The sequence below is a fragment of the Populus alba genome, chromosome 16 (genome assembly GCF_005239225.2).
Source record: "Populus alba chromosome 16, ASM523922v2, whole genome shotgun sequence".
Lineage (NCBI taxonomy): Eukaryota > Viridiplantae > Streptophyta > Magnoliopsida > Malpighiales > Salicaceae > Populus > Populus alba.
Window position 1 is genome coordinate 1,075,111 of NC_133299.1, and position 24,498 is coordinate 1,099,608.

The following is a 24,498-nucleotide window of genomic DNA, read 5'->3' on the forward strand; positions in this document are numbered from 1 at the left end:
CATTTCCTTAAGAACAGGACTAAAATGTAATAGTACTGAAACATTAGATACCGAAAAATACACTTCATTTAACAAAAATCAAAGTGACAAAGCTGCCCTTCACTGTCCAAGTTACCGTTAATAACTACCCTTGAAGCTCACACTTTCTTTCTTACTGGGCACAAAGGCCTTAAAAAACAGCGACTTTCTCAGCCTCAGCAAGTCAAGTCTCCCTCTTGAAATGATTGCAGAAATCCTCTGCAGATTACAAGCACAGAAACTTCCTTGTTTCAGGTCTGTATCTAAACCATGGTGTGCTTTAATTGATGGTCCAAACTTCATTAAAATTGCATTTAAAGCACTCTATGGACACAAGTTCCAATCTTTACATCATCATTATAACTACTTCACATGTTCACTACATGGGTTTTGATCAAAATTTAGTTTCAAGTGGTTGTTTTACTTTAAAAGAGTTGAATCATCCTTTGATGTGTTATAATCATGGGATCAAAGTTTTAGGTTCTGTTAATGGGTTGCTTTGTGTTTCTAATGTTGTTGATGATATTGCTGTGTGGTACCCATCAATTAGAAAGTATTGTGTGGTGCCTTTTTTCCTATTGATCTGAAAAGGTATTTTGGGACTAAATCTTGTAGTGTGTATGTGATTAGATTTGGCTATGATTGTGTGAGGGATGATTATAAGGTTTTTAGGATAGCGCAGTTTGGAGGTGGGGGAAGAGGAGTTTTGAGTCTGAGGTTAAGGCAATCGTGGAGGAGGATTGGTGATATGCCTTAGTGAAGATGAGTAGGAAAGGTCTCTTAGCACAAAGCAAAAGTAGGTTTCTATGGATGAAAATAATTGAAGCTGTTACATTTCCGGGCGCTCCATACAAATATCGTGCATATACATTCAACAGAAGCCTTGTTTCCCCAGTCAATCATGGCAGCCAAATTAGTGGCAATACGGATCAGGAATTGGAGAACAAGACAGACAATGAGAAGAGATGAAGAGAAGAAATAGCCAAGATTTTCCTTCTTCTTCGTTGCTACCGGAGGCCAAAGTGTTTTTCTCTAAGTTCTTGTCTATGGAAAGAAGTTATAGGTTCAGGATTAAGATTTTTTGCAGAGATGACAGCAAACACCTGCATTTTAGCTTCAAGACATTTGATGGAATCAAATAGAATTTGATTTTATCTACTTCTTGTTGGCTATATCGATTCATCATTGTGAAAGATTTTAGTTTTATATCACATACGAAATGTATACATACAAGAAATATATATTATGTTGCAAGGATGGTTCATTGATCTGTTGCTGCATTCAAGATTGTTTTTTGATTTGGATTCACAAAAGGTTGGCTTGGAGTATTGGTTTGATCGTCAGTGTTTGTCTCTACCTATCTGCTGGTGAAATATCCAAATGTTATAGGCTTATCTAAGGCTCAATTATATGAAATCAGGAAGATTGTTAATTTCTCAACTAAGGCTTGCTCATAGATCTCAAGTGTCTGCTGCGGTGCTGCCTTGGCTATTTACAATTTTGCTTGCTACTGTCGTCAATTTTTCTGTATACTAGTTGTCTTTTTTCTTTTCTGTCTTTTAAACCTCTAGAGACTCTTGGCTATTTTTCTTACAAGTGTTTCTTTATTTCCTTCTCTTAGTTCAGCTATTTGATTCCTTAGTTGGTAAGGAGAAAGAAAAAATTCTATATATAAAGTTTAGCACAATATTAGGTTTTTGCAACGGTTTGCTTTGTATGGAGCTATCAAAGAATCCACACTCCACCAAAGACCATATCTTACCCATGATTGCATTGTGGTTGTGGAACCCATTAACCAACAAATCTCATATCCTACGAAAAGCACCTATTGAATTTGCAGGGCTTCAGAATGATCACTGTGTTGAAGTTGAATATGTGTTCAGACATGATTGACTTCAAGATGACTACAAGGTTTTGATGATTTCTCAGAAGGATCTTATAAGGGATGGTCTGGTAGACTGGTACTCATATCCCTCAAGTTAAGGTTTATATATCATGGGCGGCAATTGTTGTGCCTAGCTATCTTCACTATATTATCAACAAAAAGGGATTCTGGAATAGGCAACAGTATGTACTACTTCACATGCTTTTCAATGGTCGTTAACACGAGGGGATGAATCAAATATTGCTGCATTTGATATTCAAAGAGAAGAGTTTTGCACAAGGCCTCTCCCTGGCTTAGGAGGATCTGCTGATTCCTACCGGAATTTGGGTGTCCTAGGACATTGCCTTTGCTTAGTTTCTATGCATGTCCATAGTAGCGTGGACATGTAGATGACGAAAGAAAATGGAATCAACAATTCATGGGCTAAATTGTTGTCACCTGACCATTCTACTTCACTTTTACGCATCTGGCTCCTTCAGCATATTCAAAGGATTGTGATCACAAGTTTCTCCTAGAAGTGCATACATATTCAAGAAAGTTTATTGGTATGATCTAAAGACTAGAACATATGAAGATGCAGAAATTCCTTGTTATCAACGGCTATTTGATGCCTATACATTTGTTGGAAGCCTAGTCTCTCCCAAATTAAAGACAAAACGCATCAAGAATGTGATAAAAAGAAAATCAAGAAGAGAAACAAGGTAAAAAGGAAGAGACGAAGTTGCCTGGATTTCTTGTTGGATAAGGAAGGAATTGTAGTATTTATATTTTTGTCCATGTGAAGGGCATGGAAATCCGCATGCAGCAATTCTGCCTGTTACCGTTGATTCTCAGTGCCAGGTCAGTGACTCGCTGAAGGCACATACATTAACAAAACCAGAAACGGAGTCTCTCCAACTCTCCCAAATAAATGTCAAGACCCTTCAAGAATGTAAGAACAGGGGATAAAAGGAAAAGACTGTCCCTTAATTACCTCCATTGATGTTAGGTACTTGTGATGTTTTTGTTTTCCTTAGTTTTGTGAAAACCCTTAATTATGTTATTTATATCATGCAAGTTCAAGTCCCGGTAGAGGCTGGGGACTGTTACTAGAGCTGCTGTGTGTGCCTCTTTAGAATTGTAATTATGGTGGTGTTTCAAAGTATTTTTTGTTTATAAATAAATTAAAATAAAATTATTTTTAACATTATTATATTAAGACAATATAAAAATATAAAAAATATTTTATTTTAAATTAAAAAAAAAAACATTTTCAAATTTTTAAAAAATACCGTGTTTTCAAAATACACCTATTGTATGGAGTTTAGTCTTTGAAAAATGACAAGTGGAAGGGCATGGGAGGCATGCCATTCCGTCTTGATTATAAAGCTGCTATTTGGCTTGGAAATCATTTTAGGGTTCATTGAAAGGAGAAAATAAAAAAAGAAATCTTTCATGTAAGCTTCACAATTATTCAATTGTAAGTTATTGTCGTAATTTTACTACTCACAAAAAAGGAAAAGTCTTAAATTATCCTTGATCAATTTTAGTTTGTCTAAATGATCCCTGTGCAAAGTTCATCTCACCCTCAAACATCAGCAAATGAGGGTTTTTTTTTTTTTTTTTGTGTTTTGGGGGGGGGGGGGTAGCTCGATTTGTGAGCTATTTCAGAACAATTTTGATTTTTCAAATTTTTATTTAATTTTTCACTCTTCTTGTGAGACTTTTTCCAGAATTTAGGTTTTTTCTCAAACTCTTTTCGTTTCACCACCTTCGTCAATTCCCTTTCAATATCAATCTTATTAAACTTAGTTTTTAGAATTTAAACCTTTATTAATCGCTTAGTTCCATAAATAGGACTGTTATTGCTGTTACAAAGCAACACCATACTCACATCAATCTTGCTCCTGAAGTTGCTTCGCTACGACTCTAGCTACAGCAAGTTAAAAAGTAACAACATTCTGCACTGTTGACAAATGATATGGAAAAGCTCTATGCAACTTGAGTTTTCTCTTAAAGGCAAAGAGCACAAAAGTCACCGACTAAAGCGGCTAAAAGATTTGACAAACTTGCGTGACAAGGAGACACCCCTTGTGTTCCAAGGAGATACACCGACTCAAGGACATTGATTTAGGTCCTAGGAAGCATAAAAGCTGAGTTCAATTTGATTCCCGGTAAGAATCCAACATGCAAGAAAACGAAAATCCACCATGGTTTATTACAAGGCAAGGTTCCCCTTCAAAACCCCGAGGGAATCAATGCAGTTGCATCATGAAACTACCGGAGGATGTCATAGCTCACATACTAAGTTATTTACCTGTCAAGAGTCTGTTGCTTTTCAAGTGTGTCTCCAGGCTATGGTGTTCCCTGATTGAGAGTGAATATTTCATCAAACTTCACCTCAGAAACTTTGGCCATGATAGCAGCGGTGCCAAACTTAGCCTCATTCTTCAAAACACATGCTTCTCAACGCCAAAGATCTTTTCAGTTACCCATGTTGGTTCGCAGAATGAATGCGTTGAACTCGGAGGCCCGTTCGGTTACAGGACCAGAATATTGGGGTCTTGCAATGGTTTGCTTTGTGTTTGTCAATCAGACATGGAAGACAGCGTCGAGTACAAACGATCAGAGAAGTATTACGTCTCACCGAAGATAGCCTTGTGGAACCCATTAACAAAGAAATTGCATATCCTGCCCTTCGCACCTATTCAAGTTACAACATGGAGTCCTCTCTATGGTGTTCTTGACTCTCTTGAATTTCAATATGCATTTGGACATGATTCATTCAACGACGACTACAGGGTTTTGAGAATTGTACAGCAGAATCCTGGAATGCCTGATCCTGATAAGTTTATCCTTAAAGCTATGGTTTATAGCCTGAAGGCTAATTCATGGAGAGAAATTGTTGCACCTGGTTATCTTCATTATATTGTCAGTAAAGAATCTGTGCTAGTCCGCGACGCTTTTCATTGGTTGCTAATCCAAGAGCATGGATTGGATATTGTTGCATTTGATATTCAAAGAGAAGAGTTTTGCACAGTGCCACCGCCTAACTTAGAAAGTAAGTCTTCTCCTTACTACAGGAATTTGGGTGTCCTCAGACAATGCCTCAGCTTAGCCTCAAGTAGTGTCCATAATGTTGAGATATGGGTGATGAAGGATTCATGGGTTAAATTGTTCTTGCTTGAACAGTCTTCTTCACTATGCTACAGTACTGTTCCATATGATCTGGCCCCTTTAGCATATGTAAAGGATAACAATGATGATCATAAGGTTCTCCTAAAAAGGCTGCCTGATCAAAGTCTCATATGGTATGATCTAAAGCTAAAAACATATGAACATGTCCAAATTCATGGGGCTCCATGGCTATATCAACCCTATATTTTTGTTGGAAGCCTTGTCTCTCCTCTCCCTCCAATGCAGAAACAAATTGATGGCAAGATACATCAGGAATGTGAGAACTAGACAAACAAGAAGAGAAGAATAGGAGGAGAAATAGCCAATTAGGGCCTGTAAATATTCTTTCTTCTCCTTCGTTTATCCCAGATTGTAAGACGATTCAAAGTTTTAATGTTGGTAATTGTTTTTGGCTATTTACATTTGCTGTGAATGCTGAATGGTGGTGGTGGTTGTAGTTTTGCTCATATCAAGGCCAATCTCTGCATGTGCCTCAGCTTCTACTGATGACATGTTCAGATGCTTCTGCAATTCCAGTATGCTAGAATGCAGCTTCCCTTTCTGTTTATTCTTTCATAATTTGTGTTTTGAACTCTGCACACACTTGAACCATGACAAGTTTTCCTTAGATTTGTAGAACAAACCTTAATAACGTAATTTTACGTTGCAAGATGTGAGCAAGTTACAGAATTATGTGGAAAATCCATAAAAGCCGACCAAGATTAGATGATTTGAACGGTTTTTTGAATTTTTTTGAATGATTTCACATTAGATATTTTTTAAAAAATCTGGTTCGAATTTGATTTAAAAATAAAAAATCAACCAAAAAAATCACTAAAAAATAATTAAAAAAAAATCAATGAAATAACAATCAGTTAAAAATTGCTCAACTAAAAAGTTTCATGAATTAAATTGGACATGGTCAATTTTTTAAAATATAAAATCAAATCAAACCAGTCGGTTTGACTAATGTATTTGGTTCGGTTTTGATTAAAAAAAACAAAAAAAAAAAAAACACAGTTGGGTTAAATTTTTTATCTAAACTTAACTATTTGAACCGATCCCCAGCCGGCCAGTCCTAGATGCTTGCTAGTTCAAGTTCCCTGCAGAAGCAGGGGATTTAGACTTATCAGATAAAAACTTAATCTCACCACATATACTTAAAAAGGAAATCATACACAATCAATTAGGCCCCTGAAATTGCTCTGCTACAGCATTCTGAACTGATGACAATTAATCATTGAAGGAAAGCTCAATGCAGTTACTTGAATTTCATCCAAAGATTAAAGAGCATGCAAATCAATTCTAAAACATCATATACTGAATTGAAGAACTAAGAGAACTCAAAGTCAATACCTTCTTTGAAATTATTATTTCCAAACGCCTCAAAAGAATAGTCTCTCAATCTTTTCTTTTCATTCAGACACAGATTCTGCCAAGGTTGAAAATGTATGAACATGTCAACGTTCTAAGATGACTTTTACTCCAGCCTTCATAGGAACTGACTGGAGCTGCTTTACAAATTGCATGTAAGAACGGTCGAGCTTGCTGTCAAATCTGCTGCATATGAAACTCCACGAACAGCTGTTCTGCTTGTGTTGATAGATTATGGTCCGAACCCTAACTGTTCGCTAGAAAGGGAAACATCCTGGCTAACCCTATAGAACTTGCAACTGTGCTCGAACTGGTGTCTAACTCGTTGGAGGAAGGAAAGTTGTAATTGAGACTTGAATCATATAGAGCCCCGCAATTTCCCATGTCGCGTTTCTGCTCTAATTCTTCTATTGATCCATCAGAATGATTTTCTCTGTTAGCAGCGGCTGTGAAGTGAAGACAAGGCGGAATGTAATGGCCATTCCTGAAGAAAGGATGTTTTAAGGCCTCCTCAGCAGTAGGCCTATTGCAAGGATTCCAAGAACAAAGCATTGAAATAAGGTCGATTGCTTCCTCACTGGCAGATGGGATCAATACCGAAAGCTGGACACCATGAAAGCTTGGAAATTGGTAGTTAAGAGTCCTGGCAAGATGAATTCCATCAGGCCATGAATCTATAGTTGGAGTGCCGAAGACACTGCATATTCTGTAGATCTGGTTTCCCTCATTGGTACCAGGAAACAGTGGACGGAGAGTGAATAACTCGGCCATGATAGCGCCCATAGCCCACATATCAACCTTAGAACTGTAACAATCTGACTGCAGCATCACTTCAGGAGCGCGATACCAGCGGGTGCTAACATATTGTGTATACGGCGGCTGCGAATCGATTTCTCTTGCAAGACCAAAATCAGCAATCTTAACAACGTCTTCAGTAACCAATAGGTTCTCCGGCTTCAGATCGCGGTGAAAATACCCTTTCTGATGCATGTAAGCAAGACCCTGAAACACCTGACGACACAAGTTCCGAACTTCAACTTCTGAGAACAGGGTTTTCCTGTCAGAAATTACCTGATAAAGGTTCTGTTCCATGTACTCGAAAACGAAATACAGGATGTTGTTTTGGCGGACAAGCTCCTTAAGCATCACAATGTTTGGATGACGCAAATTCTGCAAGGACTTCAATTCTCTCAAACTCAAACATTCTTCCCATGAATCATATCTTTTCTTCATCTGCTTAATGGCAACAACTTCACCAGACTCGTTATTAATCGCCTTCAGGACACTGCCATAGGTTCCCTCCCCAAGTTCTTTAATTAACCTGTACCTTTCCATGGCCCACTATAAGATCCAAACTGTTACTACAAGAAAAATGCTGTAAGACTTACCACTAAGTGCTTAAAAAATAATAAAAATCCTGAAGGATCTCTTGAAGAACTAAAGATTCTTCGAATGGCAACTTCTTGGATTGATTAAAAAACTTAGTGGTGGTAGTTTATACCCCATTTGGACAAAACCCTGAAAACAAAGCCAACCATCTATTTCTGTGTAAATCTCTAACTAAATGCAACAAGACTGACCACAAAACGCTTCAACAATCAAGAAACCCTAAAGCAACTCGTGAAGGACTAAAAATCCCCCAGACGGCTACTTCTTGGATTGATTAAAGAACCTCGTGGTAGCAATATATACCCAATCCTTGTGTGACAAGGAAAGAAGAAAAGAAAAGGGAGTTTGACTGTTTGGACGCAAGCATATGTTATGTTATTTCATGGGCCAGTGTATATCTCTATTTTATGGGCTAGGGCTAAGTGTGTATACGGATAGATGCAGGGACCGATTCAAGAAAACTTCCTAGATTACAGCAAAACACTTAAAGTCCACTTTGACTAAGATTGGCATTTACAGGAGGATTAAGGTTAAGATTAGAGTTTGAAGACTATAATACTATTTTGATGTTTAAGACAAAAATACATTAATGAGCATTTTGCATAATTAAGCTAAGTAATTAGCATGTGCATGCATTGGCATAATCTTTTATTTTCTATCATGGATTTGAGAATATCAAATATAGGGAGGGAAAATGTTGAGATAACTGCATAGATTAGTAGCCCTAGCCTGTACTTTTCAAGCTTTTTTTGACTTGTGTGATTACTGGAGGGGGTAAAGTTAGGAAGCAAAGAATGACAAGAGAATCTTTTATATTATATCATGGATTTTAATGGAAAGAGGAAGCCACTTGGAAGTAGCTTAGCAAATTCCATGAAGAACCATTTCCTTTCGCACATTAAAAAAAACAAAAAAAAAAAAAAAAAAATACTGTGGATTCATTGTTTCCTATTCATTTTTTTTTATTGTTGATAGGAAAATTGAATTTACTATTTTATCTTTATAAAAATCTTTTTAGCTAGAGAATGGTTGTCTTTTTAATAGATCATTTTGATATTTTTTAAATTGATTAGGGTAAAAAGGGTATTTATTTTAAAATTACACAATAAATTATTATAAATATCCTTAAAATTAATTCATTGTTTTGTATCATTGAGGGATAAATTTGTATTCTTACTTTTAAAGTGTATAATAAAATAATTAATTTAACTTTATATATTAAATATTTTAGCTTACTAGAAAATGTGTTTTTGTAAAATACCTCCTTACCCTTAGGTTTTAACTTTTCATGTCTTGTATTTGAGGGTATTTTAGTTATTATCATATTGGTTTTTTTTTTTTGTTATTAGGTAAAGTGAAGGTTATTTTTGTCTTTTGAAAAATTAAAAGGATTTTTTTTTTTAAAAAAAAAGATGGTATGTGTTGGGTAAACGTCAGACACTCCATTTTCTTTGGATGGTGCGTGCAGATGATTTTAGTAAACAAAAATATCATTCTAAGCGTCATTAGATTTGTCTCGATGTCCTTTTCATTTATAAACAACGCATGTAGAAAATAGAGCTTCGGTTTAACTTCCGTGGCTATTTTTTCTTTTTCTTTTTTCCCTTTCCCTCCCTTTATTATTGCGTCATGCCATGCAAATTTTCAAATTAGCCTCTTGGCTTCTCTTTATTTTTTATTTTATCCCTAATTTTTGTTTCTGATATTTTTTTTTAATTTCATATAACTTATGAAAATCAAGATTTGTTTCAATTTTATCCTCATTTGATTCTTTTACTTCTCTTTATTTGTTATTTAGTTCCTGATGTTTTGGTTGATATTTGTTTTTATTTGGAGTAACACATGAAAAATAATTTTTTTTCAATTTTATCCTCATTTAATTTTTTAAATTTATCTTATTTAGTCTCATTTCTTAATTGTTATTTATGTCATCAATGATCATTTTTATAATGTAACTTTTAACTTTTTCTATGATTTCACTTTTGATCATTTGTTTTCCTTGTTAGATTTTTTCCTTATTTTTTTTCGCTTTGCTAAAGTTTTTAGTTTTTTTTTTAATATTCAATTTCATCCTTCACCATTTAATTGATTTGGATTTAAACTTCTTGTTTAACCTCAGTTTGGAATATCACATATTATAGTTTGAAAAATTAACTTAATTTAAAGACTTTTGGTAGGGGTTGCCTTTTCTTTTAATCATTTTTTTTTATTATTATTGTTGCCTTTGATTTAAATCAGATTATTAGATTAACCTATCTTATTAGATATAGTTAAGTTAATGGCCTTAATATCAAGTTCTTTTGTTTTTTTTTTCAAAATTTTATTGGCCCGCAGAATAAAGTGGTTACTGGTTTAGTTTGACATATAAGGGCTAAAAATACAAATATTTTTTACTTATTCTTATTATCTTTTAATTAATACTATAAAATTTAGTACCACAATGATAAACTCACATTTATAAGTTAATTTATTTATTTATATTTTGAGAAAGCAACGATAAACTCTTATATTTTGGAGATGGTTTGCAGTAAGCCAATTCTGTTAATTTTAATGGGTTTTTTTTATACCTCTCAACTATATATAATGAAATTTTTAGATTTAAAGTGTTAGTATATCATAATTCAATGATTTACAATTTCTATAAATAAAGTTATTATAGTTTTATTTATGATCTAAATCAGGTTATAAGATATATGGGTTAACCTGAAATTATTTTAATTTAATTAAAAAAAATAAGATAATATTATTGTTAAAAAAAATCAAACTAGATTTTAAGTTATAAATTTATTTGGGTGCCTCAAATTTAACTAAATTAATTTTCATCTAATTTTTTTTAACTTGATCCTGCCGCCTGTGACATAGTCCAATATTGATATTTTTGTTTGTGAACATGTCCCTTATAACAATTATATACATGGATTATTAATCATAATTTTGTTTTATTTAATCTTCTATAATTCTTGAGAAATATGTCGTGGAAGAGAGATTGACGCCATTACTCTTTACTTCCGTGCAAAGCAACATTTGCTTAGTTGGACGCTTTGTGTAAAACACAAATTATATAGCAGACGAGGCACCTAAACGTAGGTCAAAAAGTTCCACTTACTTTATTTCTCCATAAAAAATAAAAGCTTCACTTTCTTTATATATATATATATATATTTTTTTTTTTCTAGGGGCACATGATGAATTTTCTTGCCAAAAACAGGCAGCTAGGTGTGCATCTTTCCAAAATCATTTAATTTTAGATTAACCCAACCGGGTCATAAATTAACTTGTTAAATTTTAAATCAGCTTATTAATTAGATTATATTAGATCGGGTTTAATAAGTAATGATATTATAACCTAACAGAAACGCCATGAGCTAAACCACAGGTAGCCATCGCTCTCGAGGCTACTGTGGTAATTAGCCACACAAGAACGTCGCACACAATAATATAGATGATGATAATAATACTAGCGTGAGATTACCAGTCTCTTCGTTGATGACGGCTGTTAAAAAAAACACACAGAAAAAAACCCCACCGAGCCAGAGACGACACAATTTCCGTTCAATCCTTCCCTCGCCGTTTACTCTCTCCGTATATCAAAACCACACCGTCTCATCCTCTAAGACAACGATCTCATGCCTTCTCCCCTACCTTAAAAACTTACAGGTCGGGGAGAACACAGTCACCACCGTTCATCAAATGTCACTTCCCCAATCTCCCGCCGTTGATTCCCTCCCTCAACAGCGCTCCTCCACCGTTGATCACCGCGGCTCCTCCAAACGCAAACTAGACGATGTCGATGACCACGACGCCGTTTTCTCTGACTTAATCTCCGTCAGGATGCGTAAAGACGACACCGAGTCATCCACCGGCCATAACCTGCAGCAACCTCCCTCCATCTCCTCCACCAATCAGCTCCCCACACGTGTCTCCGACGCCTCCGCCTCCGCCTCATCATCAACCACCGATTTTCCCTCCACTCCCTCCCCTCCCCGTCGGTCTCAATCGAGGCTCCAATTCTTCATCAGAATGATCTCCGACGGTACTCACATTGTGATCACCGCGAATTTGACTGATTCCGTCAAATCACTCCATGAACGGATTCGCGTGATGACCGGGATTCCGGTGATCGAGCAACGACTAATTTACAAAGGTAAGCAATTGCAATACGAAAACAAACTCTCCGATTACTCTATCGAGAAGGATTCGATTCTTCATTTAGTTGGCCGAATGCGGAGCACTAGGCATCCCCGTACTTGTCAATTGATCAATGATATGGTTTCCTACATTTGTCGAATTTGTAAGTCTATTCTGCCGTGTGGTTTTCATCCATGTGTTTCAAAGCATATAAAAGAGTTGATGAATGAGTTCTTTAGCTTGACACCGAAGGATGATAATGAGGATGCTTTAGGACATTTGAGTGTGTTTTTATCGAATAGTGCGCCAGCTGCGTTGGTTACACTCTATGTTTCGAGTGTTAAAGGGAATAAGGAGTGCGCGGAGGGTGCGATCAGGCATTTTTTGAATTCATGTAAGAGTTCGTTGCCAAAGAATTTGCATTTGCAGTGTGTTCCGATTGTGATGGAGTTTTGTAATTTGTTGAGGAAGGTTGGGAGTGATGATCCATTGTATATTGTGTGTAGGAGTTGTCTTGGTTCATTGTTGGAGAATGGTGGGGGTGCGTGTGGGTGGAGGTATCGAGGAGGGGAGGAGGGGAAGGGAGTTGTTGTTATGCAGGAAATTTTTCCGTTTGTTAGTGAGCTGGGGAGTAAGTTGTTAAAAGATTTGATGGGGAGTGTGGCGGGGAGTGTGGGGCCATCAGTAGCTGATGTGAAGGATTTTTCAGCGTTTTTGGTACCGTTGTATAGTATGATTTCAGAGCAAGGGGCATGTAGGGGTCTGGTTTCGATGCCGTTGAACAAGAGGGCATTTAATTATCCATTGTATGCGAAGGAGATTGAGCATCTTCACGTGATATTTCTTGATTTGCTGAATATTATGGAGAAATGTCTTGGGGAAATGCAGGATTCTTCGAATTTGAAAATGAATGGAGAGGGTGAGTTGAATCATACAGGTTGGTCTCAATATTTGGCTATTTTGAAGGAGTTGAATAACATTGCTAAACTCTATAAGGGTGCTGAGGAAAATTTTTGGACAGTTTTGAGACTTGGAAAGGCTTCCTTGTGTGTGCTGATTGTTAGATATGCAAAAAGAACTGAAGATCATCAATGGCTTCTTCAGAACAAGGATGTGACTGATTTTGAGTCTAGGAGGCATTTGGCTATGATGATGTTCCCTGAGGTGAAAGAAGATTACGAGGAGCTTCACGAGATGCTCATTGATCGGTCACAATTGTTGTCAGAGTCATTTGAGTACATAGTGCATGCTGACTCAGATGCACTGCATGGTGGTCTATTTCTGGAATTTAAAAATGAGGAAGCTACTGGTCCTGGTGTATTGCGGGAGTGGTTTTTCTTGGTTACACAAGCTCTATTTGATCCTCAAAAAGCTCTTTTTGTGGCATGCCCAAGTGATCGCAGAAGGTTCTATCCTAATCCTGGTAAGTTTCTGCTGCCTGAATGCTATTGGGTTTTCTCTTTTCTTGATTGGATATAGGGTTACCAATCCTGATGTCGCGCAAAAACAAAACGATTTTGAGAAAACCCTAATCATGAATGCCTTACATGAAACAATGCTACAGGGTTCTCTTTTTTCTCATTGAATATAGTTTTTGATGATACGAATGGTTGGAAAACAATATTTTGGATTGCCTGTGCCTTAACTTTCTTTGAAGTCTTTAATGTGTCACTCTAGCATAGAGTTTGGAACATTGTTGCTTATATTCTCACTGGATAATAAAAATTTACTCAGATGAACAAAATGTGCAGTTTCCTGTAATCTTAGGAACATTTAATGTGTAATGATGCTGTATCCATCACCTACAACCATTCAAGAAGCACCTGTACTTCATTTAGTTTATGTTGCTAGTGGGTGAGATGAGCTCATCTGGAATTGTTTCACCCAAATTAATTTTGGAAGTTGAAATTAGGATTGAAGTAATGATTTTTGGTTGGGGTGAAACTTCATGTAATTAACCGTTCATGTTTTTCTGAGAGTAGGATTTTTTGTTTTGAACAACAGTTGCAATTAGGTTCGTGAATGTTTTATTCTGTAAGTTGGATTTTCTCTTTTCTCAACTGAATTTGTATTCCCAGGTAATACTGACTATGTAAACAATACATTTTCATTGCCGTGTGTCTAATGTTTCAGATTGTGGGCTGAGTATTTGTTTTAATTTACACTGGAAAGCAAACATTCACTAAATGGTGGTGGAGAGCTCCAACAGTTTATATGAGTTGACATTAATATGTGTCGATGCTGTCTCAATCACTTACAACCATTGGACTATTATTCTTCATTATTTTGATATATGTTAGTGGGAGGACATCTGGAAGTGTTACGCCAAAATCTGGAGAATGTGACATTTAATATTCAATTTTAGGCATAGTCAGGATTGAATTAACATTTTTTAGAAGTTCGACAGTTTTCCTACACTTGATGTAATACTGGGTGGCTTAACGCGGTGAACCTTCTCAGTGACCTTAATCAAAGATATTTCACTAATATTGCTTGGATTTTAACTGTACGAGAGATCATTCACTGCATTCTCTTAGTGTTCTTTCTCTAACATTTATATGTAGAAAAGTTGTTTACCATGTGAGTTCCTGATGGATGTGGGATAAGGGCATTACATCCTGTACAATAGGCTCACTAGCAAAGGTTTGTTAAGGGAAAATTCCTGAACCTTGTGTGTCACAAATATTTTATTGTGAAGTACCTGAGTCCCTAGGGCTATTATACAGGAATATTTCCCATGTTTCTCCAACTCTGTTACCTGAATTCCGTGTTTCACTAATATGTTATTGGTTCCTTTGGGGATTAACATGTCTAATTCTTCCACTGCATTAAAATTGCAATTGGTTATTTCTGAAATACCTCTTCAAAGAATCATAATTGAGGTTTGTTATTGTCTTCTGTTTCTGGACTTGAATTAAGTTGCATCATCTTGCTTGGATTCAATTGTTGGCATGGATAACCACTAGCAAACAAAAGTATATATATGGACTTCATTGTATTCATTTTATGTGCAGCATCCAAGGTGGATCCCATGCACCCTGAGTATTTCACATTCTCTGGTCGAGTGATGGCTTTAGCTTTGATGCATAAAGTGCAAGTTGGCATTGTATTTGATCGGGCATTTTTCTTGCAATTGGCTGGGATGCATATTACTTTGGAAGACATACGGGATGCAGATCCATGCTTGTATAGCAGTTGCAAACAGATTCTGCAGATGGATCCTGAGTTCATTGATTCAGATGCTTTGAGTCTGACATTCGTTAGAGAAGTTGAGGAACTAGGATCCAGGAAAGTCGTGGAACTTTGCCCTGGTGGGAAGAGTATTGTTGTAAATAGCAAGAATCGGGAGAAATATGTCGATCTTCTCATTCAGCATCGCTTTGTCACATCTATCTCTGAACCAGTATCTAGATTTGCACGTGGTTTTGCTGATATTCTTTCAAACTCTGGGCTACAGAAGCTGTTCTTCCAGAGTTTAGAGCTTGAGGATCTCGATTGGATGCTATATGGAAGTGAAAATGCTATCTGTGTGGAAGATTGGAAGGCACACACTGAGTACAATGGCTACAAGGAAACTGATCCTCAGATATCCTGGTTCTGGAAGGTATGTTCTTGCATTCTTATGTTCCTGTCATATCTCAACTATAAAGTTGCTTTCTTTTACCATATACTTTGCTCTTTCTTCCCATATATCTGGATTTCATGATATGAGTTATATAATATATTTCCTTGGAAAAATACCTATCTGCAGAGTGCACACTGTTGCTCTTTCCCTTGTATATTTCTTGGAAGTATCTTGGTTCATTTTTTTTCTACCATGGCAGAACAATCCCTATCTGCATATCCTTACCAGGTGTACTGCTGTTTTGCTAATTAAGTAAAGCCTAAATACTATGTGAATGCAATTCTTTCTATTGTACGAGGCTGTGGAAAAATAGGACATGCGAGGTTGTGTGGCAGTTCACCATTTTACAGCTGCATGTCAGTTTATCTCTTTGGTCAATTTCTTTGAAGCTGAAAGATGTATGACTAAGTTCTAGACATACAATAAATACCAATGCAAGTCAACGTGCTGTCCGTGTTTGTCTTGTCAAATTTACAACTCGGTTTGAATCTCAAATGCTCAAGGTTGTGTCATGAATTCCTCAGCATACTGATGATCTCGTAGTTAAATAAGGAAGAACATAAGGAACTTGGTTTGGGTTCTCTAAGATCGCATCTAAGAGTTTTTAAGTTATGTTATTATACGAAGTTTTGTGTTGAAGTTTGAACACATGGTATTCATGCAGATATTTACATGAATACAAATGCCAAAGTGTCGAACATTCATGTTATTTTGATTGCACTTATGCATGAAAGGGCAGAAGGTTGCTGCTGTGGAATTAGAGCATAGGGGGTGTGGTTAGGATGTCATACTTACCTTAACAAGCATGCCAGGTTTGGGAGGGGGTCCGGGCAGAGTTGAACGAGTGTAGATTTTGTTTCAATATATTTTTTGGTTCCTTTTTCTGTGCATGTCTGTGTGGTTGGTTGGGGAATAAATGTTTTAGATACGGATTCAAATTGAAAACTGAAACAAAATGAGGGATCCGTGGAAAATAAATAAATATTTTATCTTGGAAATCAACCTTGAATTAAGTTTTTTTAATTTTCAATTACATTTGGTGGTTGGGAATGGGTGGGCCCTGGGAGGGGGGATTCATTTGTCAAAAAACACTACTTTTGAGCAAGCTTATTATATCCATGATTGAATTCTCTGTAAATTTTTGGGTTTTTCTTTTGTGTCGGATGGTCTCTTTATACCATCAACATTGTGGTGTTGATCTTATTTATTTGTTAGGTGATAAAATTGAGTGTGTGGTTTCCTTTCAGTTTTGTTGCGCCACCAATGATAGAATGCCTGTTTATTGGTATGATCCGTTAGGTTTTGTTGTACTCATAAATAATATTCCTGGTACTTGAAAGAAACTAGTCAAAACCCATGCAGTCCATGGTGAGAGTTGGAATGAGGGTAGATTTTGTTCTTTACTTCCTTTCTTTGCAGAGTGAGCTGTGCAAAGCAGAAATAAGATACATTTTGTTTTGGAAATCAGCCTTAGCATATCTTTGATAACAATGCGTGGTTGGAGTGATGCTCATTGTCAAGGCACTGCTTTTGAGCAAGTTTGCCATGTCCATTTAGGTCCATAATAGGTGCTCCTCTCTCTTTATACCTGTTTTTCCTGTAAGTCCTTTATCCCATTACTAGTGTTTTGGAAATCAGCCTTAAAAGCATATCTCTGATAACAATGCGTGGTTGGAGCAATGCTCATTGTCAAGGCACTACTTTTGAGCAAGTTTGTCATGTCCATTTAGGTCTGTAATAGGTGCTCTTCTCTTTTTATAACTGTGTTTCTTGTAAGTCCTTTATCCCATTACTAGTGTGGAGTTAACCTTATTAATTTGTTGCTCATCGAAAACTGAGGATGTGGGTTTCCCTTGAACTTTGATTTATCACCAATAGTAGGATGCCTGTCTCTTGGTTGGTGCATTATGTTTTTATTCATATACTCTATGAATGATACTCAAGGTACTTGAAAGAAACCAGTAAATACACATGCTCTCAATGGAAGGTATTAAAGCCTTTTGCCCACTAGAGAGCTAGATTAGCATGCAATATACTGAGTTTTATTCCTGAAGTCTTCATAGTATTAGTTATATCTTTGATCTTAAAAATATTCATGCGAATGTGCCTGTATTTGCATTCCTGGACCTTGAGTTTTTACCAGTCAGCTGCAGTTGAGATAGTCCCACCTATGCTACTTAATAGTAAAGTTCTGTCAGAGCAAAAGCATTGCTTGGTACTTTATTTATCTTGTGCTTGAATATTTTGCAGATCATTGGGGAAATGTCACCAGATCAGAGAAAGGTTCTGCTCTTCTTTTGGACCTCAGTGAAGTATCTACCTGTTGAGGGTTTCCGTGGTCTGGCCTCACGACTTCACATTTACAAGTCCACAGAGCCTCACAATCACCTCCCTTCATCTCATACATGCTTTTACCGATTGTGTTTCCCACCTTATCCCTCCTTGGCTATTATGCAAGATCGCCTCCATCTCATCACTCAAGAACATGTTGGATGCAGTTTCGGCACCTGGTGATGCATTGGTTACATCCACTTTAAGGTTAAAGGGGTTTTTTTTTACTGCACATAGATTTCAAGTCAGTTTGTACAGATAGGTTTATGCTGTCAGTTTTATTAGACTATGCAAGAAGGTCCCGTAGTTAATTTATGTTTCCTCCAGTAAAGTTGAGATGTCATTGTTCTTTTTGTCCAACTGTTAGTATAGGTATAGCATAAATAATGCTGGGGGCTAGAAGGAAGAAAATCTCTATCCTCCCAATGGACTTCCTTCATCAGTAACAGTAGCTGTTTTTTCATGTCATGTAAGTACACAGATTATGCAATGACATCCAAGTTCATAGAAAGGTGATTATTCTCTCTTCTCTCTCTTGCAAGTCCAAAAATGGTGGAAGATTCAAAGGTTTCTCTTTGAGAAAAATCTGTAAGTTATTCTTCCGTTCAGCATCTATATTTGTGCTTGTATCTGTCGAACTACTCTTCCTGTGCTTCCGATATTCTCCCCTCGTACTTTCTTTACCAAATCAGCTGAGATGGAACACTGTTAGCTTTCGTCTAATTTGAGCTCTATCAACTTAGGGTTTTATTTTGCTAATGATCCTTGGTGATTCACAGATTATTAGGTCATCTGAAAGGCTATCTTCATCATGTGAAGGCACATGATGGAACAACCTTTTTCCCATGAAAGCACCTACAAATATAGGTCCACTGCACATTCCCACTTTTAGATTCAATCAAGCATCTAGGTTTCTCTTTATCACAATCTGACATTGTCTTTTGCCTTTGTCATCCTTGATCCTGTATGAATAATGTTATGGATTTGCGAGTTAAAATTGACTGGTATATTTCTCATCGTTGTGGCACCAAGTTGTTGTCGCCATTCATAGAAGGGACCTGAGCCACCGGACATTACACATCTTTCCATTGGAAATAAGCCAGTGTAAACTTGTCTTGGCCTTAACAGATTCAAGTTCACATGCCATGTCATCTAAGTGCAATCAAGACTGCCTTTGCTAATTTGTCATGTCGAAAAAAGTAGATTAAAAGGATGGGAAGGATTAGTTGGGACCTTGTTATTTCCTCAAAAACGACTTTGAAAAGCTACAGAAGCTGCTTATTTCATCAAAATTATACCCCTTGATGCAATTTAGCGATGGGTGTCTATGTAAATATAGTTTTTATTTAGATATTGTGAGAATACATATAATTCTATTCTAGTCTGACTCGATTATAGATTATAAATTCATAACTCTAGCATCGACTCAGTTATAGATTATAAAATTCGGAACCCTGGTCTATTCTTATTATTTTTTGGTGTTTAGATATATTAAATGTCTTGTAGACAACATGACTCGAACCTTTATTTATTAAAGAACATAGGTTTTGTGCCCTTCATAAGACATTATTTGGTAATGTGTAATAAAAAATCTTAAAAGTGTGTTCAAACCAAATAAAATTTATATTAATGTTTTTTTAAGTGTTTTTTATTGATTTTAATAATATATAATTATAAAAAATTACTTAAAAAAACGACAATTTATCATCGATTTTCAATATAAAGGTACTTTAGAAAATCCTTTCCAACTGCATTACCAAATACACACAGCAAATCTTGTAACTTCCACAGCTAGGAAGAACATCCCAATTGATTTGGCAACATGTTCTACTCAACTCTCCATGTTTCCTCCATGAAAGGATTGGATGGCCTAGAAATCTACTGCCGCAAACAGATACTGAGGGATGATTCACACCTACATTCGAGATCTATGCATAGGACTTTATACTAAAACCTTGGGAAGCCATATTTTTCAATAAATAGAAGCAAAGAAAAATAGCAAATGCAGGTGCTCATCAACTAAACATAAAATATAATTTTTATTATCAAGCCTAGAGATCACATCATCACACCATTTCAAAACCAATAGAACCTATTGGAACCCACATAGATCCAAGCCCCATGCCATTATAATGAGTCATGGCTCATGACCCTTACACTTCAAAAGCGACTATCCTTGTTGTGTATTCTGACCTGAGCTGGCAACCTGATGCGGATCCAAGTGCTTAATATTGACTCTGTAGCTTCCACATCCCATAATCCCACCGAAAACCCTTTTCTTTAGCCATAATCATAAATCAATAAAGAGAGAAATGAAACAAAACAGAAACCTCATGAGGACTTTGACAATGCAACCTAAACGGAAACAAAGACCCCAACCAGTACTATCATTCACTCCATAGAATCTATTCACTCAGTGATCTCCACTGGAACTTCTGTGTTGGTTGTCTCTGCAGCTGGTGCTTCAGCTGGCTTCTCTTCTTCTGCTGGTTTCTCTTCCTCAACAGGAGCTGGTGCTGCCTCCTCCTTGGTCTCTTCTTTGGTCTCCTCAGTAACAGTTTCTGCAGGAGTCTCCTCGGGAGTTTCTTCTATTGCTGGAGCTGCAACCTCTTCAGCCTCAGCTTTTGCTGGTTCTTCTACAACCTCCTTGGTTTCAACCTCAACTGCAGGTTCAGCTTCAGGTTCTGCAGCCGGGGCAACAGCGGGTGCTGCTTCTGTTGGTTCTTCGGCTACTGGCGCAGGGGCAGGTGGTGCAGTTTCTGTGGTTGTCTCCTCGGTCTTGGTTACCTCAGGCACCTCAGTCTCTGGAATTGCTGGAGCAGCTGCAACCTGCAACAATAAGCATACTGATATATTTATCCCAAAATGTATAATCCAATGGAAGAAAGATAGAAGAAGGGTTCTTTAAGATTCATTTTTTCTTAATCATCTTCTCATCCATTCTATCTACAGAAGTAGTTTCCTTTAACAACAATCAACGAAAGCTTAGAATATGTAGAATTCTTGCTAAAACATAAAGAAACCTGAAGGTTGATCAAGAAAATTAGAAGTTGCAATAAACTGTAAGATGGAATCCTCTCCATCGCAATCCTCATATAAACAGAAGGATCGGATGAAACCTAGCATAGACAATGGATTGGTCTATCACTTGAGCTAGAGGTAGAAATTTGATCATCATCAATACCACAAGAAGGTTATGAAACTTATTTGATCATGAAAGTAGTAAACAACAAATTATAACTTGATCAGTAAGATAATATTATACAAAAGGGCTAATCAATTAATACAAGTTGATGAATATCAGATATTATTGTAAAACTAAAATGAGACTGAGTGATGTATCACTTGAGCACGATCAAGATGGGTTGTCATAGCACTCCACTAAGAAATATTTTACAAGAGATCTTTACCTCAACAGTAGCCATTTGGTTAAAAGCTAATACGATTTGAAGAAAGATTGGAGAAAAGGAATAAGGAGGGTTGGTGTAGGCACAAGAGAAGGAGGCTTGCGAGCTAGTGAAGTGAAGAGATGATCAACGAGAGAGCTATTTATAGAGGAGTGAAATGCATAGATTAATAAGAGAATGAGAGCATGAGATCATAGGGAGCATGCTCACTTGAATCTTTCAACATAGACACCTCATAATATTGCTGTCAAGACACAGTGGCATGTCTTGCTAGTTGTAATTATTTTATTTCTTTTTTTATGCTGAGATAATTGTTTTTTATATATATATATATATATGATTTTAATAGCTAGGATTGACAAATACATGATCCAACAATGAATTGGCAATGCCATATGGTGGAGGCCGTTTCTCATATCAGCATCATATCTTTCTTTTGAGTGGGTTCCTATGTGTTTTTTTTTCAGTAGGGCATAATGTAGGTTAATTACTGCTTAAATCATGTGATGCATTCATGTTATTCTAATTAACCTTGCATTTTTTTTTTAATCTTATGATATTTTAGTGGAATATGCACTGTTAGATCATGTTGATATCTAAATCGACAGGAATTCATGTTGTTTTTCTTTTCAATTTATGTTGTTTGGATTCGGGATTTTATATTCGATCCATTATTCATGTGAAAATATTCAATATCAAATACAGATTCTCTAGGATAAAATAAAAAAGTTCTTTATATAAGATTTATTTGCTTATCATCTTAAAAAGATTAGAAATCAAATTCCACTTTTTTTATATATATAATGCAAAGAAGGTGCAAGATTCTACCAAAAAATATTAAAAAAGAAAAATATAATAATCAAATAAACTCTGTAATTATTGAAATAATAAAAAAAAAATGGTGTATACACTATTGCAAACCCTAAAAAAGACAGAAATGGTGTCTCGTCCAAGAATCAAGGCTCCTTAGTGCTAATCTTCATGACAATCAAAACCAGTGGCGTACAAGTAATGACAAATTTATTTCATTTTTTGACATAATCACATGCCAAGCAGTATATGTGTTTGTACTAATGGAGTACAACAATAGTTTTGCCATTGGAGAAAATCAAGATCTTCAGCCATATTCCACGTTATAGTTGAATGGAGATCTTGTCCATAATTGTTTTGTTTACTTATTCCCAATTATTCTAATTAAGTACTAAACTTAAAGAGACGAGTTTTTTTTTTCTTATTTGATTAAATTTTATATGCAGATATAAATTGGAATGAGGATTTGGGAAGCTAGTATATTGATGCATGCATAATGTTTTTCAGTAGAATCTTAATTATATTTATCTTTTATTTTATTATTTTCAAGACTGTAAAATTAAACATATATATAAATTTCAAGTAGTTTTAAGATTTTGTAACATTCAAATTAATGATTTTTATAAAATAAATTTATAATTTAACTAATTAAGTTATACCTAATATTTTTCTTTTGAAACACTCACAATTAAAAAAAAATTATATTCAACAAATATGCGGCAGCTTTGGTATCTACACATATAATGATAGTATTAGGGCAAAGAAAGGCTAATTGAAGGCACTTTTAGGGCATGAAAACAATAATTAAGGGCCTGCCTTTTACTGTTGTGGTCAAATAATTTGCCATTTTTAAGGTTTTTCACTTTTTCACTTTGCATAAACCACAAACATTTTCATATTTTAGTATCGACGTGGAGCCCAACAAAAGCCAGCAATGGTGTCTAGGCCGGTGCCTGAAGTGGGGCCTTCAATCACCGGCTATGATCATTACCATCCAAATGACTTCTGTTGGATGGCCCCACAATACAATTTGAAGCAATTTTGGTGCCATGGTTTTTTTCTTTTCATGGTAATGTTCTCAAGTTGTTTTTATATATTAATTTCAGTTTACTTTGTGTTTTTAATTAGAATGAAACAAGTTTTTCTTATTGATATTTCGTATAGCTAGTGTATTTTCAAAAGAAAAACAGATGTAGGCAGGATAAAAACTTGTAGTCGTAAAGATAAAAAAAACAAATACATAAAATTCAATTTGTTTTTAAATAAGTTTTTATCCTATCAAAACATGAAAAATAAAAAGATATATCTTTATGTTTTAATTTTTTTTTAAATAATAACTAAATATAATTTAAAGATTCATAATAAAAAAAAAAAAAAGAGAGAGAGATTTGAATTATAGTACAAGAAAGAAGTACCATGGACCATGATTTTGCTTTTTTATTTTATTTTCCCTTCTTTATATGTATATAGCCTTGGAAACCGACCTTCCTAAAGATGGAGCTTTTGGTGGGCCAACGTCTACATGCTTTCCAGGTAGGACTCTCGTGATGTTGGGACCCACTTTCAGCCGTCAGATTTGCCACGCTTGATCACAGTCATTCATCTGATCATGTCTTCGTATAATGCCATCTCACTTCTCAAAGACCAAAAAAAAAAAAAAACCCTTCCACACCATGTCTTGAAAATATGGCATTTTTAGGTTTAAAATCCTGTATTTTAATATCATCTACTATATTTATGAAAAATATATATTCAAAAATTCATTATGGATACATAATTAATCTATCTTAAAACTAATTAAAATTGTTGCTAGGAGAAGAAAGCAATCAAAATATAAGAACAAATGTTTGTGGATTCAGCTATAAATTGGTTTGTTTTTAACATTATCGTTCATATTTAAATTTAAAGAAAAAGGGAAAAAATTAATAACTTTTGCCATGCTAAAGGTATATTTTAATCAAAAAAGAACTAAAAATTAAATTAGTATTTCTTTTTCAAAAAAAATAAAAATTAAATAGCACTTTAAAAAACAGGCTTATCTATGCAAACAAACACTTCATTTACAAAACTAATTTAAAAATATATCGGTCCATAAAGAATTTTCTTCTAAAAAAAGAACTACAGAAAGGAACGGTGGGTGTGTCATCTTCTCGTTGTCTATACATGGACACACTGTAAAGTGAGAAAGAAGAGATGGGAGGTTTAAGAGGGATCCTAAATACGGGACCCCATGAGATCATGAGCCGTTGAGCAGGTAGGAACATGGCACCTTGGATCATGGCTTGACATGGGACAGCATGGGCTAACCCTAATGGCTTCTTATTATTGATTACATCGATCAACACCCCCAATTGCCATGATTTATAGACAGAGGA

The 24,498-nt window shown here is 35.7% G+C and overlaps 4 protein-coding genes and 1 long non-coding RNA gene across 5 annotated transcripts; 3 read left to right on the plus strand and 2 right to left on the minus strand.

Annotated features, from left to right (window-relative positions):
- The first annotated feature begins 12 nt into the window (after positions 1-12).
- Positions 13-2,996, plus strand: LOC140954679 (uncharacterized). The gene is made up of 2 exons (XR_012168141.1): positions 13-273; positions 649-2,996. It is a non-coding gene; the product is annotated as an uncharacterized lncRNA (long non-coding RNA).
- A 547-nt stretch (positions 2,997-3,543) lies between these two features.
- LOC118030915 (F-box protein CPR1-like) lies at positions 3,544-5,472 on the plus strand. Its single transcript, XM_035035188.2, has one exon. The coding sequence runs from the start codon at positions 4,070-4,072 to the stop codon at positions 5,345-5,347; it is 1,278 nt and encodes a 425-aa protein (XP_034891079.1). The 5' UTR covers positions 3,544-4,069; the 3' UTR covers positions 5,348-5,472.
- Positions 5,473-6,678: 1,206 nt separating this feature from the next.
- On the minus strand, positions 6,679-7,859 carry LOC118030914 (cyclin-dependent kinase F-4). The gene has a single exon (XM_035035187.1). The coding sequence runs from the start codon at positions 7,766-7,768 to the stop codon at positions 6,680-6,682; it is 1,089 nt and encodes a 362-aa protein (XP_034891078.1). The 5' UTR covers positions 7,769-7,859; the 3' UTR covers position 6,679.
- Positions 7,860-11,274: 3,415 nt separating this feature from the next.
- Positions 11,275-18,417, plus strand: LOC118030942 (E3 ubiquitin-protein ligase UPL5). The gene is made up of 3 exons (XM_073405057.1): positions 11,275-13,373; positions 14,965-15,554; positions 17,826-18,417. The coding sequence occupies exons 1-3, from the start codon at positions 11,309-11,311 to the stop codon at positions 18,087-18,089; spliced, it is 2,919 nt and encodes a 972-aa protein (XP_073261158.1). The 5' UTR covers positions 11,275-11,308; the 3' UTR covers positions 18,090-18,417.
- A 1,509-nt stretch (positions 18,418-19,926) lies between these two features.
- Positions 19,927-21,475, minus strand: LOC118030941 (uncharacterized). Its single transcript, XM_035035213.2, has 2 exons — positions 21,317-21,475; positions 19,927-20,735 (listed from the first exon to the last, which is right to left on the minus strand). Exons 1-2 carry the CDS (start codon positions 21,329-21,331, stop codon positions 20,316-20,318), a joined length of 435 nt encoding a protein of 144 aa, XP_034891104.1. The 5' UTR covers positions 21,332-21,475; the 3' UTR covers positions 19,927-20,315.
- Between the last annotated feature and the right edge of the window lie 3,023 nt (positions 21,476-24,498).

What these genes read in the sequence shown, in the direction of transcription:
- LOC118030915 (XM_035035188.2), top strand. Translation starts at nt 4,070, where the DNA reads ATGCAAGAAAACGAAAATCCACCATGGTTTATTACAAGGCAAGGTTCC.
- LOC118030914 (XM_035035187.1), bottom strand. Translation starts at nt 7,768, where the DNA reads ATGGAAAGGTACAGGTTAATTAAAGAACTTGGGGAGGGAACCTATGGC.
- LOC118030942 (XM_073405057.1), top strand. Translation starts at nt 11,309, where the DNA reads ATGACGGCTGTTAAAAAAAACACACAGAAAAAAACCCCACCGAGCCAG. An exon ending in AAGGTTCTATCCTAATCCTG is followed by an intron (nt 13,374 to 14,964) that starts GTAAGTTTCTGC and finishes TTTTATGTGCAG; the next exon opens with CATCCAAGGTGGATCCCATG. An exon ending in AGATATCCTGGTTCTGGAAG is followed by an intron (nt 15,555 to 17,825) that starts GTATGTTCTTGC and finishes AATATTTTGCAG; the next exon opens with ATCATTGGGGAAATGTCACC.